Genomic DNA, 13,409 nt, shown 5'->3' with positions numbered 1-13,409 from the left:
TTTTACACATCTGTTTGGTGGAGTGGCACCCAAGCTGCTTGCCTGGGTGGGCAGGTCCCTGTGCTCACTGCTGCTGACTTTCAAAAGACCTAATGAGGAGTCCTTCATTGCCCAGCAAGGGCCAGTGCCTCCAGGGCCAGTGCAGTAAAGCCGGTTGTGTTCCAGTCCTCCACTGGTGCCTTCAAAACCTTCCACTGATCTTGCCTCAGTCCTTTGTTGCATCACAAGGCATTTCTGCTCATGCCATTTTGGTCAGTGGGAACGAGCAGAAGGGCATGTAGAAATACGCTGCTAGTACTTTCATCAGCGTTACACAACACTGAAGCCAGTAGATGTGTTTGTAAAGGTCTGGCATTTGTCTGGGTTTGTGGTTGCCCCAGGGAGAACACAATCTCTCCCTGTATAGATGAAGCCCTTAGTGATACAGTTTAGTGATGGCCTTGGAAAGTCCTGAGGTAATGGTTAGACTTGATGATCTTAAAAGTCTTTTCCAACCTGGTTGATTCTATGATTTTATAATTCTAAGCAATAGGCTCCTGGCATCTGACACTGACCAGAAAGACCCTTGTGTGGCGTTTTCCCCAAGTGACAGTAAGATGAAGGCTGGTGTTCATGGTGCCTGTGAAAAACTGTATTTTCAGACAGACGGGCTCCCACATATCTTGTACCTCAGAAAATTCTCCAGGGACCTGACAGAGCTGCCAGATAACCATGTGTTTCTGAACGCAGCCCCTGCATGGTAGGCTCCAGCATGCTATGTTTAGCATGAGGGTGAACAGATGGGCTGTTCAGTCAGTGCGTGTGCAGGCTGGGTTCCCTTGGTGTGAAATAATGTACATCTCGTCTAGACAGGGATTAAATGGAGACAGGGCATATTCTCATGAAAGACCTGCTTGGCTTCTCCTATGCTGGATTTTCATTGATGGTGCACTTCTAACAGGAAGGTAGGCTGCTCCAAAATCAGGGCGCTTGGAAATTTTCCATTTCCATTTCTATTTACAAAACTATTGGAAGGCTGGAGCAGCTCTATCTCTCTAGATAGCAAAACTATCTCTCAGGCTGTGAGAAAGCTGTGTTTGCTCAGACTGGAAAAGAGAGGGCTGCAGGGAGACCTTAGAGCAACTTCCAGTGCTTAATGGTGCCAACAAGAAACCTGGAGAGGGACTTTCGACAAGAGCCTGTGGGGACAGGATAAGGGGGAATGGCTTTACCCAGACAGAAGGGATATTGAGATGAGACCTCAGGAAGTTCTTCCCTGTGAGGGTGGTGAGGCACTGGCACAGGTTGCCCAGGGAAGCTGTGGCTGCCCCATCCCTGTCAGTGTCCAAGGCCAGGTTGGATGGGGCTTGGAGCAACCTGCTCAAGTGGAAGATGTCCCAGCCCATGGCAGGGGGTTGGAACTAGAAAAGGGACTGTCTGTGGGAACCACAGTGTGGCTGGGCACCAGTGTGGGGACCATGGGCTCCTCCAGCCCTAGCTCCCCAGGGGCAGAAGCAGTCTACCCTCAACACTGGCTCAGGATAGGGACCCTGGAGAAGCTCTCAGGAGGAAAGATCGGAGGGAATCACTCATATGGGAATCACTAACATGCAGCCTGTAATCACTTGAGAGATTGGGCAGGAGCTAAAACAGTTACAGACAATACTTTTTTTTTTTTTAAATTCAGATGAACTACTTGCATCTGAATAGCACCAGGCTTTCAACTGCTCCAGAGGAAGACACTGTATCTGTCTTCAGCTGGGAGCACCCCATAAGTGCAGACCTGTTATGTGAACTTGGACTTTATGGTTGGGTTTTTTTCCACATTCCAAATGCAATTAAAATCATTGTTTTTATTTCAATGTAAAATCTGGAAATTCTTGCTTCTGTAAGCAAAAATCATGACATTGTCTTATAACTGAACAAGCTGAGCTAAAAATACATACTTAGCAAGAGCACAAAAATAGAGCATGTCAATGGAAGCAAAGATTATATCCCAGCAGATTATATATATGTATACACATTCAAACAGTGTAAGTCACAAAATTTTGAGTGTTAAGCACTTGAAAATCCAGGTCACTTTATGTTAAAACATCTAGAAGGAAAAGGTAGCATAATAGTATGGCTATTCCCATGCATCAGACTACCATGTCTAGTGCGATGTACTGTTTTACTCTTTTTTGTTAACTGAATGACTGGATAGTTATTCCAACTACATTTTGTGCCTTCCGATCAGAAAGATTATTAGCTCCACATAAGTAGGATATGTTTCATTTAACTTAGCTGGACATATGGTGATAGTGTTTTTCAATGATGAGCACAACAGAAGTATTTATTAAATTCAGTGGATCAAATCAAATACACTAGCACACCTAACAGCACAAAACCTTGCAATGATATAACTCATTTATCCCATGATTAAATTAAGAAAACTTACACTTCACATGAAACGTAGTAAAGCCCAAGTATAGCTATATATAGGATATCATAATAAACACTTAAAATTCTGCTGATGTTTTTTATTCAGTAAGAATAAGGTGCAGCTTGTAAAAAAGTTAAGGAACTTGACTTTATATCTCTTTTTATTGACTCTTCTAAAGGGGATGTTTTGCCTGAGGTTAGTTACATGTTCAAGGAAGATGGTTATATATTTACAGTAACACAAAGATATGCCTTCACAGAAGAGAACTTCCCTAGGACTGTGTTCCTTTGCAGACACCACAGGTATAGCCCACTTTGTTTTTTTAAGTATGTTTTCTCCTCCTCTTACCTCTCCATCACTATGAAGGTCTTGCAAATTCTCCATGAAAGTGAGAAACACAAGCAAGAGTTATTTCTCAATAAAATGAGAGGGGCTGCAAATTTTTTAATCTTTGCAGAAAAACGACATTTATAAGTAATGAAGCCATTATCTACTTTTAACATTTTTATCCTAATGATGAAAGACACGATATTAAGTAATGAAGAGAACAATTTTAGGGATTAATCTAGGAAAAAAAATACTTAAGGGCATCTGTCTCCCTGTTTGAACACCCACAGTCTTTTATTACCCTCTGATCAACAGCATGGAGCAGTAGATGTGCAGGGAAATAATTTCTGCAATATGTGCTCTCAGAAGTAAAAACTCCTGTGACCATCATCCAAGAAAAAGAGATTGAGAAAAAGGTTTATTTTGTAGAAAAGAAAACAAATGTGCTCCCAATGATTATTTATTGTTTCACTTTAGCTCAGATTCTAAGTATGCTCTTTCATCAGCATAGACTACCATTTTTAGGTTTATTAGAGAAAAGAGGACATTTTCCTAGCTTCATTTATCTCTACCAAAAAAAAAAAAAAAGAAAAAAATTATGAAAGCTGCTTAATATTAAGAGCTCTGATGCCAATGAAATAGAAAAAACTGTGACTGCTGACATCAGTTAATCCTAAATGGAGAACAACTATTGCAGCTGTTACTGGGAGTATATACATTCAGCAGGCAGGGAATGTTTGGTACAATGCTTTAAAAAACCTTGTGATAGACTAATCCCATTTTGTCTGCAAAAATGCTCTGTCATGTGTATATGAACTCTGCATGTCAGATGTAATAACAGTGTAATTTCACATTGGTGACATAGTAATGTTGTTAAACAGACTGTTTTAAATAGAACTATTTGAATATGCTGCTTTGTAGTTGCCCATTTTGTGCAATTGATCCTATAGTATATTTTTATCAGTGATTTATCAGTCTCTGTAAGAGCATGATATGTACACTGAAGTATCAACCCAAAACTTTGAAGTTTGGCTGGATAACTACGACATTTAACAGGAGTAGCTGAGCAGCTCTAAAATAGGCCACCCTTCCCATAATCTCCACTCTCGCTCAAAATCATTTGTTGTCCTTGATGATGCTTAGGAGTGGAAAATGCCTCGCGTAATGAAGGTCAGCATAGCGAGCATGTTTTTGAAAGCCTCGTTCAAACAAACCCAGTTTATTGTTCACCATTCCAACCCTTGCTGGTCCTTATGGCAGGCAGCTATAGGAGAGAGCAAGATGGGACCAGATGGCTTGTCACCAGCCATCATGATTAATTAGTGGCCCTGGATTTGAGACCTGGTCACTTTGTGCATGGGGACGTCTCTCCATTGAAGACGTTGTCTATGATGTGCTTTAACTCAAATATTATGCTGTTTACTTAGGCAGCTGATTGCTTATATCCCTAATATTTATTGTAAGAATGGTGTCACACTTGTTCTAGAAATTGTGATGCTTGCAATGGTTGAGGCAGGGTCAGCTTTAGTGTGATCCCCTCTGTTGGTCAACTCTTAACTTGTATTTCAGTATTACCTCTTTGAGAAATCCAGTGAAAGCAAGAGACAACCTCTATAAACTCTAATGCAGAATGACTCTCCTGATAGCCATGGAGAAGAACAATTAATGCAGTTTAGAACTTTGAGTAATACAAGTAAGAAATCATTTCCACAGTGAGAGTGGGCATGTAGTTATGTTGCTCTGAAGCATCTTGATACTCACAAAACATGTCAACATGAAAAAGCCCTTTTTGGTTAGTTTTCCTGGAGAAAGCAGGAGTTGGCTAAGAGAAATATACCTTGAAATGTAATTGAAGGAGGCAATTTGGTTTAGGGTTCATGGTAGAAATTAAACATATATGGTTTGAACATTTTGCAATAAAAAATACAGAATATTTTGCTGCCAATTAAGTTGATGGAAACTGGCACAGAGTCCACGATGTAAAAAGCCACAAAACCATATAATCATAGGGGAGCCTGGCAGCATTGCCTAGACACTGCCAACATGGAAAGAGTAAAAGCTGCCAGAGAAAAGATGAGCTTGTCCATTGCCATCTGACTGGATCAAAGAAAAGAAGGATGACCTCTCAAATCCTGTCCCTCTTCTGGAAAAATAAAATACCAGAGGTAGATATGGGTATCGAAAATACCAACCTTAGTCACAACTCAAAAAATACTGTCTTGAGTCTCTTGCTGAAGTTGAGACACTTCTGAGTGTACTGATTTCACATTGTTTCTCCATTTATAGTTCGGGACTTCTTGGATGAACATAGTGATGCCTAACAAGATTGGTGCAATATTACCCAGAGGAAGAAAAAGCTGCTATGAAAATCATACAAAGTTTTGTTGCACTTATAAATACTGCTTCAGGAGATTCTGTCTTTTTGATGATTTTTGTGACACTGATGAAACATGCTGTAGATATAAATTGATATTTTTGTTGTACAAAATAATATACTGAAGTGTATATAGTACACAGCTGTGGGAAAATCACTGTTGGGGGGGAAATTAGAGAAACTGGTATCTAATAGAAGTTGAAGTATTATAGAAACATTTTTAAGGTAAAATACAGTTGTCACTTTCAGGACTGTTGTTATGAAGAGTATCTACTCCACCACAGTTCCCTGGCCAACACAGCCTTCTATCCTAGAGGAGCAATGGAGGGTAGGGCAGAGTGGAAATACCATGGCCAGGCTCAGTTGTACTTCCTGCAGGATTGCTGACTTAATGGTACCATGCAGCTGATAAGCTGTATAGCAGCTGTCAAAGGGGAAATATGGGAGATGTCTGTTGCAGAGTCAACAACTGTGGCAAAATCACTTTCTTTAAGTGAACCTTGGTCATTATAATCTCATTCTAATACTGACACACACCTCCATCCCAGAGTTAACGACCTCCAATCAACGATCGCCACTCACCGAACATGCACTCTATATTTCTTACTGGCTACATCTTTAATTGAGAAGTGAGAGAATTTTATACCAATCAATAATACAAGAATGTACGACTGGAGTCACTCAAGCACCACCTGGGAGTAAAGGAAAGTATAAAAGTGAATGAGAGAGGTGAGGAGATAGGGAAGACTCCATCTCAACTTCTGGGATCAGCTGATGGGCTGAACTTGTCTTCTCCCCCATAGGACACCTATTGGGTAAGAACTTTTATGTGCACTAAATAACTAACTCAAGCCAGCTGTTACTGTATATCACTTCAAGCTTGGTTTCGCAGACAGTCCTTATCACCAACAATCCATGAACTTTCATTTGTCAGTTTTATATCAATATAATGTGTTATACTGTAAACTGTCAGTGTTAGTCCTTCATGGGCACCAGCAGTCGACAGCAGTGGGTAACATAAAGTGGGCAGACCCCCTGAGGGGTCCCCCTGAGGCTGTTGGTGCATTTCCCTGAGCAAGCCAATTGGATCACCCTCTGACTCAGCAGGAATGGTCAGTGAAGGGTCCCTATAATAGAGCGCTTTCCTCCGGTGCTGATAGACAGATCAAACACTAAGAGTCAAGAAAATCTCTCCCCCCCCGTTCACCCCCCTTCATGTGACAACAATGTAACGAAGATAATATTATTTAGCTGTTCTAATGACATGACATTTCTATTACCTTGCTTTGAGTGTGTGAATCCCTGCCAAGGCACTGGCGGATGAAGATCAGAAGGATGTAGATATTATGTAGTTTATTCAGACAGAAGTGTTTATTACTAATCCTCTCCAATATTATGATAAGCATTACTAAGTAAAAACTCACTAATACAGTTTCCCCTGATATCTAGGATATTTAATTCATTGTTTTTTGTTGTCAAACAACTTTTAAGAGAAATTATCATTTCAAAAACCATTGATGGCTGACTACTCCGGACATGTGGAGGCCAATGATCTGATGTCCCTTTCCATCTGTTTCTTTCAGAAGGTCACAGAGGGCATAAGCAAAGGCAGTCATTAGCCTCCTCTACCATTCAGGAAGAGCCAACACATTCCCACTCATACCCCTAAGCAGTGCTATCTCAGCTCTTGTAACCTGAATTCCCAGCACAAGGTACAACAGAGAAGGCTATGTTATTTTTTCCTATCTGACAATGACTTTCCATAGTTACAATGCTAGCAAAAATTGAGAACTACTTAAAAAAAAATAAAAAAAAAAACCCAGGAACACTGATATATTCCAGGCACAAAATAACTCATAAAACTCTTCTATTGTTTTAAAGCCTCCATCACTTGATCAGTATTTTATATAGAAAATTTGTAAAAAACTGGATTTGTCTTTTTTATGCCTTCTTTATGCTGTCCCAAAACACTTGGTATTACACATTTATGCAAATACTGGCTATGTTTCTCTTTCTGTACCTAACAAGACAGTGAGCAGGATCATGCATATTCACTAAGGAAAATAGGTCCTGAATTAAAAGTAATTTATCATATTATTAATTCAGATGAATGCTTGAAGATGTGTAAGAAGGTTTTGTCAGCTGCAACAAGAGAGGAGGCACAGAAAAATTCAGTAGATAGTCCTCCAGAATATTTGCTACTTTTATTGTCCTCCAGTTTGGTTTAACCCTGAAGTGCAGGTTGACCTGAATTCTGCTCAGAAAAACGTCATTTTGACTTAGTCCAAGCAGGCATCATCCTACCAGCTGCCCACATCCAGGCAGGATCTCTGTGGATTGCAGAGAATGTAGGTCTCTACAAGGAAGTGGCACTTGTGATCAGTCTCCTGTGAATTCTAACTACAGGGGCTGTAAAGCAGTGATAACGATGGATGTGGGCAGCGGGCTTTCTCAGCATGTGACAGCCAGCTTTTATTAAATAAGCAAAACCTGCAGCCTTGCCCACACATTACTTGCTGGTCTCATCACAGTGTCACAGGGCTGCTTCAGGTGGAAAGATATGCGTTCCTATTGCAGAATTATTTTTGTAGCAGTGAATTTACTTATTTAGGGAATAGTCTTCACTTACAGTATCATGTTCTCACATTGTATTTCTGGTAAAATGTAATCCTTTTCCCAGTAGACACAGCCATCAAGTTTTGGACAAAATAACTGGCAGTATTTTGTGATTACTTGTTGTTTTCCACCTGACTGTGAAAGACTTGAATTAATTAAGCTTCTAATTATCCCTATGATGTGTTACCTTAATTAAACCATGCATAGCCCTGGAAAGCCTACTGCACGTATAAATACTCATATTGTAACAGGACAAAATATAAGTCAGCTTTCTGTACGTTAAAGAAAACGAATGAGAGTGGACCTACACACCAGCTTATTAAAGTGCTTATAGAAGAAGAAATGTTTTTTATGGGCTCTATTCCATACTGTCATTTTCCATTGGAAATCCATACCAATAACAAGAAACTAGAAAGGTCTATCTAGAAATACTGTGAACCCCACAATAAAAGGGAAGAATATGGACTTTACTTATCCATCTAAGTTTCTTTTTCTGGGAAACTAATTGAGGTGGTGTCCTGCAGAGCAGTGTGTCGGCAGGGCACCATACACAAGCCTGCACAAGTTCTTTGGAAGCAGGAATACATTGGTTTCATGAAGGTGTGTGGAAATGCAGGTGAGATTCAGCTTGGGAGCCACTGCTAGAACTCCCTGATATGCGGGTGACTCCAGCATATCTGCAGCACCTTTGCAAGGACTTGGGACCCCAGCATCTCCCAGCCCAGCATAGTCCACCCTGCTGGGAAGCTGCCTCTGAACCAGGATTTCCACAGATATTCAGGGCTTCCAGGATTCCAGACATGCAGCTGAGGCTTCTAAACCCTGGGAGCTGTGGGTTATTGAGAACATAACAGCTTGAGCTTCCTGGTGTAAATGCATCTCCAGGTTTGAATAAAATTCTGCTGGATAAGTTTTCTATGTGTGTCAATGTATAGTCAAACTCCTCAAGGTTAAATGATCAGACGACCACATGATGGTAGAGTTCTGCACACCATTATGTGAACAGTGCACACCACTGCGCTTCAAGAGTGCAAAGTCTACAAAACAGAACATTGCAGTACCTGCCTGTGACCCTGACTTGCAGCTATTGGTACATGTGTTTTACGTAATACTGAATATTTTTTAAATCAATTTGCTTCTTCAGCTGTAGTCCCATGTCAGGAATGCATTATTCATCAAATGATTTCCAGCAACATTCAGTCATACATTAAAGCTTTTGACTTATTTGAAAATGTTCATATTAATTTCATTAGGCAAAAATTAATTTTTCTATGCATAATTAACTCTTTGACCAGCTGTTGTCATTAGTTCTTTGAGAAAAAGACACAAAAAACTCATTGTGACAGAGAAATCATTAAGCCCAATTCTAATTTCCCATCAATGACTGTTTTTTCATGGATACTTTCAAGACTGAGAAAAAAACAACCAAGGGAAAAAGCATATCTGTCACAAATAAGAAATAAATGAAGTACATTTTGGAAAAAGGTCTTTAAATATTTCTGTAGTGTAAGTAAGCAGTGAAATGTGCAAGTGTTGCTTAGATTAATTTTACTTTTTTATTTTTTTATCATAAATATTCCCTAAGTGTTCTGACACTTTTCTTAAATCTGCCACTTAGAGCTAAAATGCGGCATGACAGACTGTAGCACTGAATCTGACAGAATTCTGATCTCACTAGAAATGCAAAGGCATAGTCAATTCCAAAAAAGCAAACAAGTCAAGAGAAGAGTGAATGAGAGAGATGAATTAACATTCAGAAAAGAATAAGCAGAAAAAGGCAGAGAGTAATCACAATGCTTGGAAGGGTTAGTGGGAGGGAAATAATGAAAAAATATGTGGGCAGTGGGTGCATTTATGGTATGGATAAGAACATATTATCACAAGAGAAGTTTGGGTATTAGAGAATGAAGACAGCTTGCTTAGCCCCCATACTTTGGCTTGTTGTTGGAAGAGCACATTATGCTGTAAGAAAGTTATCACTCAACAGAAACATGTAGCCTCGAATGCTTGCTACACCCCACATCTGCCAGTGATGGTCTGAAGAAAGGAAAACACATACTTACCATGGCACTTTAGGGGGACTGGCAGAAGGAGCAAATCCCTTCAGGAAAGTTTATCATCCTGCAACTACTCAACCTATAAAAGCAGACAGTGCAGCACCCTGTTAACCTTGAAAGACTAAATTCTTCTTGTGTAAACCATAAGGTGTGGAACATCTCAAACAAAGCAGTTATTTCTTATTTCATTCCAAAGTCAATGAAAGAATGGGTGCTAAGGGAGTCTCTTGTAGTGCAACCCGCTTCAGAAGAGAGGATCCATGCTAGTTTCCTAAATGCCAGCTATTTTGGCTTTTTATAGTCTTACAAAATTTTGCCGTAAGTAGCCTGTACAATTAGGGGTCCCCTTCCCAGGGGAAGGTGTGGAAGTGGTTCCTCATACAACACATCCATCAGATAACAGTTCTGCTCCTTAGCTTTCTTCAAAACTGGTCCTTGTTCAGCGAAAAGCACATCACAAAGTGGGAGAAATGCAAGCAAAGCATTCTGAGCTCTGGATTTCCATTGTGTATATATAAATATTCACACATATTTAGGTACATTTCTATGCATTTAGTGGAAAACATCTGCCTCTATGTACATAGCAGACAAATAATATGCTATTTATCATACCCAAGAGGTAGTTTTTTCCTTCAAAATAAAGATTTTTTTTTCACTTGAGAATATTGCTATTGGAGATTGTATTAATTCAGACTACTACACCAAGCAGATCTTCTTGCACAGATGCACTTTTTTCTCTTCGTCTGATATACTTCAAACTTGTTTCCTTTACTCTACTTTTCTAAATTTTTGCTCTTCCAGTTGAAGTTCTCTGATAATAACTTTCTAGGCAAAAAGGATTTCATAAATTATTTGATCGAAATAAGAAAGAGGTTCTGCAAAGTAGCAGACAAGGTCTGAGGATACTTACCCTGCTGCTGAAAAACTGGTAAATTTTCTTTTAACAGCCTTGCAAGCAAAATTACTTCTATGTTATGCAGAAAATTACTTCAATTGAATTGAATTATGAGGCTGCTGCCAGGTTAGAGAGACAACTTCTTTCCTTTTCTTTGACCATCTTTCACTTCTTCAGCATTGCCTCCCCAGGGTCAGGTGAAATACTCTGTCACAAAATCATAGGATCATAGAATAGTCAGGGTTGGAAAGGACCTTAAGATCATCTAGTTCCAACCCCCTGCCATGGGCAGGGACACCTTCCACTAAACCATGTCACCCAAGGCTCTGACCAACCTGGCCTTGAACACCGCCAGTGATTGGAGCACTCACAACTTCCTTGGGCAATCCATTCCTGTGTCTCACCACCCTAACAGTAAAGAGCTTCTTTCTTATATCCAATCTAAACTTTCCATGTTTAAGTTTTAAGCCATTACCCTTGTCCTGTCACTGCAGTCCCTAATGAAGAGTCCTTCCCCAGCACCCTTTGTAGGCCCCCTTCACATACTGGAAGGCTGCTGTGAGGTCTCCACGCAGTCTTCTCTTCTCCAGGCTGAACAGACCCAACTTTCTCAGCCTGTCTTCATACGGGAGGTGCTCCAGTCCACTGATCATCCTCGTGGCCCTCCCCTGGACTTGTTCCAACAATTCCATGTCTTTTTTATGTTGAGGATATGTCGTGGTTTAAAACCCCACCTCAGTCTCCCACAGCACCACACACACCACACCACAACACACCACAGCCCCCCCCCCCCCACTCCTGGAGGGATGGGGAGGAGAACGGAAGGAATGCAACTACCACTGGTTGAGATAAGAACAGTCCAGTAACTAAGGTATAACACACATCACTACTGCTACCACCAATAAAAACAATGATAGAGGAAATAAACAAGGAGAGAGAATACAATACCATCCGCCAAAACGAGTCCGACCCGGAAGAGAGCTAACTCCCGCCCTTCCGGCCAACACCCAGTTACCTCCCTTAGCATGACATGCTGTGGTATGGAATACCTCCTTGGCCAGCTTGGATTGGGTGACCTATCTCTGCTTTCTCCTGGCCTCCCCTCCTTCCCTAGCAGAGCAAGAGACTCACAAAGTCCTTGGACAAACGAAAACATTTGAGCAGTAACTCAAAACATACGTGCTATCACAATGTTTCTAGCCCAAAAGTCAAAACATAGCACTGCACCAGCTACCAAGAATGAGAAAAAATGACTGCTACTGCTGAACCCAGGACAGGACAGCAGAACCGTACACAGTACTCCAAGTGAAGTCTCAACAAGAGCATAGTAGAGGGGCAGGATCACCTCCCTCTACCTGCTGGTCACACTCCTTTTGATGCAGCCCAGGATACAGTTGGCTTTCTGGGTTGTGAGTGCACACTGAAGCTGAGTCATGTTCAGCTTCTCCTCACCCGGCACTCGCAAGGCCTTCTCCTCAGGCTGCTCTGAATCTCTTCTCCACCCAGCCTATAGCTGTGCTTGGGATTGCTTCGGCCCAGGTGTTTAACCAGAACTTGGTTTGGTTAAACTTCATAAGGCTGGAATCAGCCCACCTCACAAGCGTGTTGAGGTCCCTCTGGATAGAGGGTCATTTACTTATGACCTTCTAGTGAACACTCTACAGATCTGAAAATAAAATTATTGCTCATTTGCAGTACTGCCTGGCTGCATTTCATGCAGCAGAAACCACAAAAATATGACAGTCCTCTTTGCAATATCTTCTCTACTTTCGCTGAAAACAGATTATAACAAAATACAGTGAAAAATCAGATTTTTTTTTTTATTTGCAGTGCATAAGCTATGCAGGGATAGGCAGAGTTAAAGAAAGACATACAGAGATACCCTAATGATTCCCTAAGAAAGGATGAATTCCGAAATGCTGAAATTCTGAAGTAGGTAATAGTTTCATATTCGTACATGCTGCTCTTTAAATACTTAAAATTGATAAGGAAAGTGTCAGAGCTACATCTATTAATTCTATAACCTTACAAAAACATCAAGTCACTTTCCACATAGTAACCATGAGTTACTGCAACTGTAACATGCCCAAGCCATACACTCATGATTGACCAGCGCAGCTGCATGTTGTTTGGCAATTCTGCAGATGTAAATGGAGTAGAAACTGTCAGCAGCGCTTGAGTGTTGCTTTCTGAGGCAACATCCGTGGTTATCATTCCGTGGTGTATAAAATTGTTCACACAGAAGTTAAAAGGTTCTTCAGCTTTGCTCTTAGGCAGCCTGATTCACATCTATTCAGAGATGTAAAAATCTAGCTCTCCTAATTGCATATGTGACAAACCACAGTTATTACAATTGCTCAAACAAAAAGCCAGTTACTTTGGTTTTATCTTTTATTGGTGCCTTTTTGTACAAGACAGCAAGTTAGCCTCATCTAACAATGAGCCATGTGTGAACAGTATGAGTATGAAGAAGGGTAAGCTGAAATTCTAATAACATATCAAGGAAAACAGTGCTGAATATTCGTAAGTACACATATTCTTGATGGTGTAAGTAAAAATTCTGGGTTAACAACTGCATGTTAGGAAGTATTAGCTTGTGGTTGTCTGCAGGTTATGAAACAAGCACACAGGAGAATGTGCAGATCAAGAATTCAATGTGCAAAGTGAAATGTACATTTTGCACATCAGGCCATTTGTATTTCACAAAGGTGTGATCTCGGTCCCTTCTGGGCCACTTAT

General features: G+C 40.6%; 1 protein-coding gene across 1 annotated transcript in view; it reads right to left on the bottom strand.

Annotated features, from left to right (window-relative positions):
- The window catches only part of FAM81B (family with sequence similarity 81 member B), a 43,190-nt gene extending 30,306 nt beyond the window's left edge, over positions 1-12,884 (bottom strand). The window contains exon 1 of the mRNA XM_034073102.1: positions 12,700-12,884. Coding sequence (XP_033928993.1) covers positions 12,700-12,884 — 185 coding nt within the window. The remainder of the gene's footprint in view (positions 1-12,699) is intronic.
- Positions 12,885-13,409: the final 525 nt, after the last annotated feature.

The sequence above is a fragment of the Melopsittacus undulatus genome, chromosome Z (assembly GCF_012275295.1).
Source record: "Melopsittacus undulatus isolate bMelUnd1 chromosome Z, bMelUnd1.mat.Z, whole genome shotgun sequence".
In the NCBI taxonomy this organism is placed as follows: Eukaryota; Metazoa; Chordata; class Aves; order Psittaciformes; family Psittaculidae; genus Melopsittacus; species Melopsittacus undulatus.
This window is presented reverse-complemented; position numbering and strand designations above follow the sequence as displayed.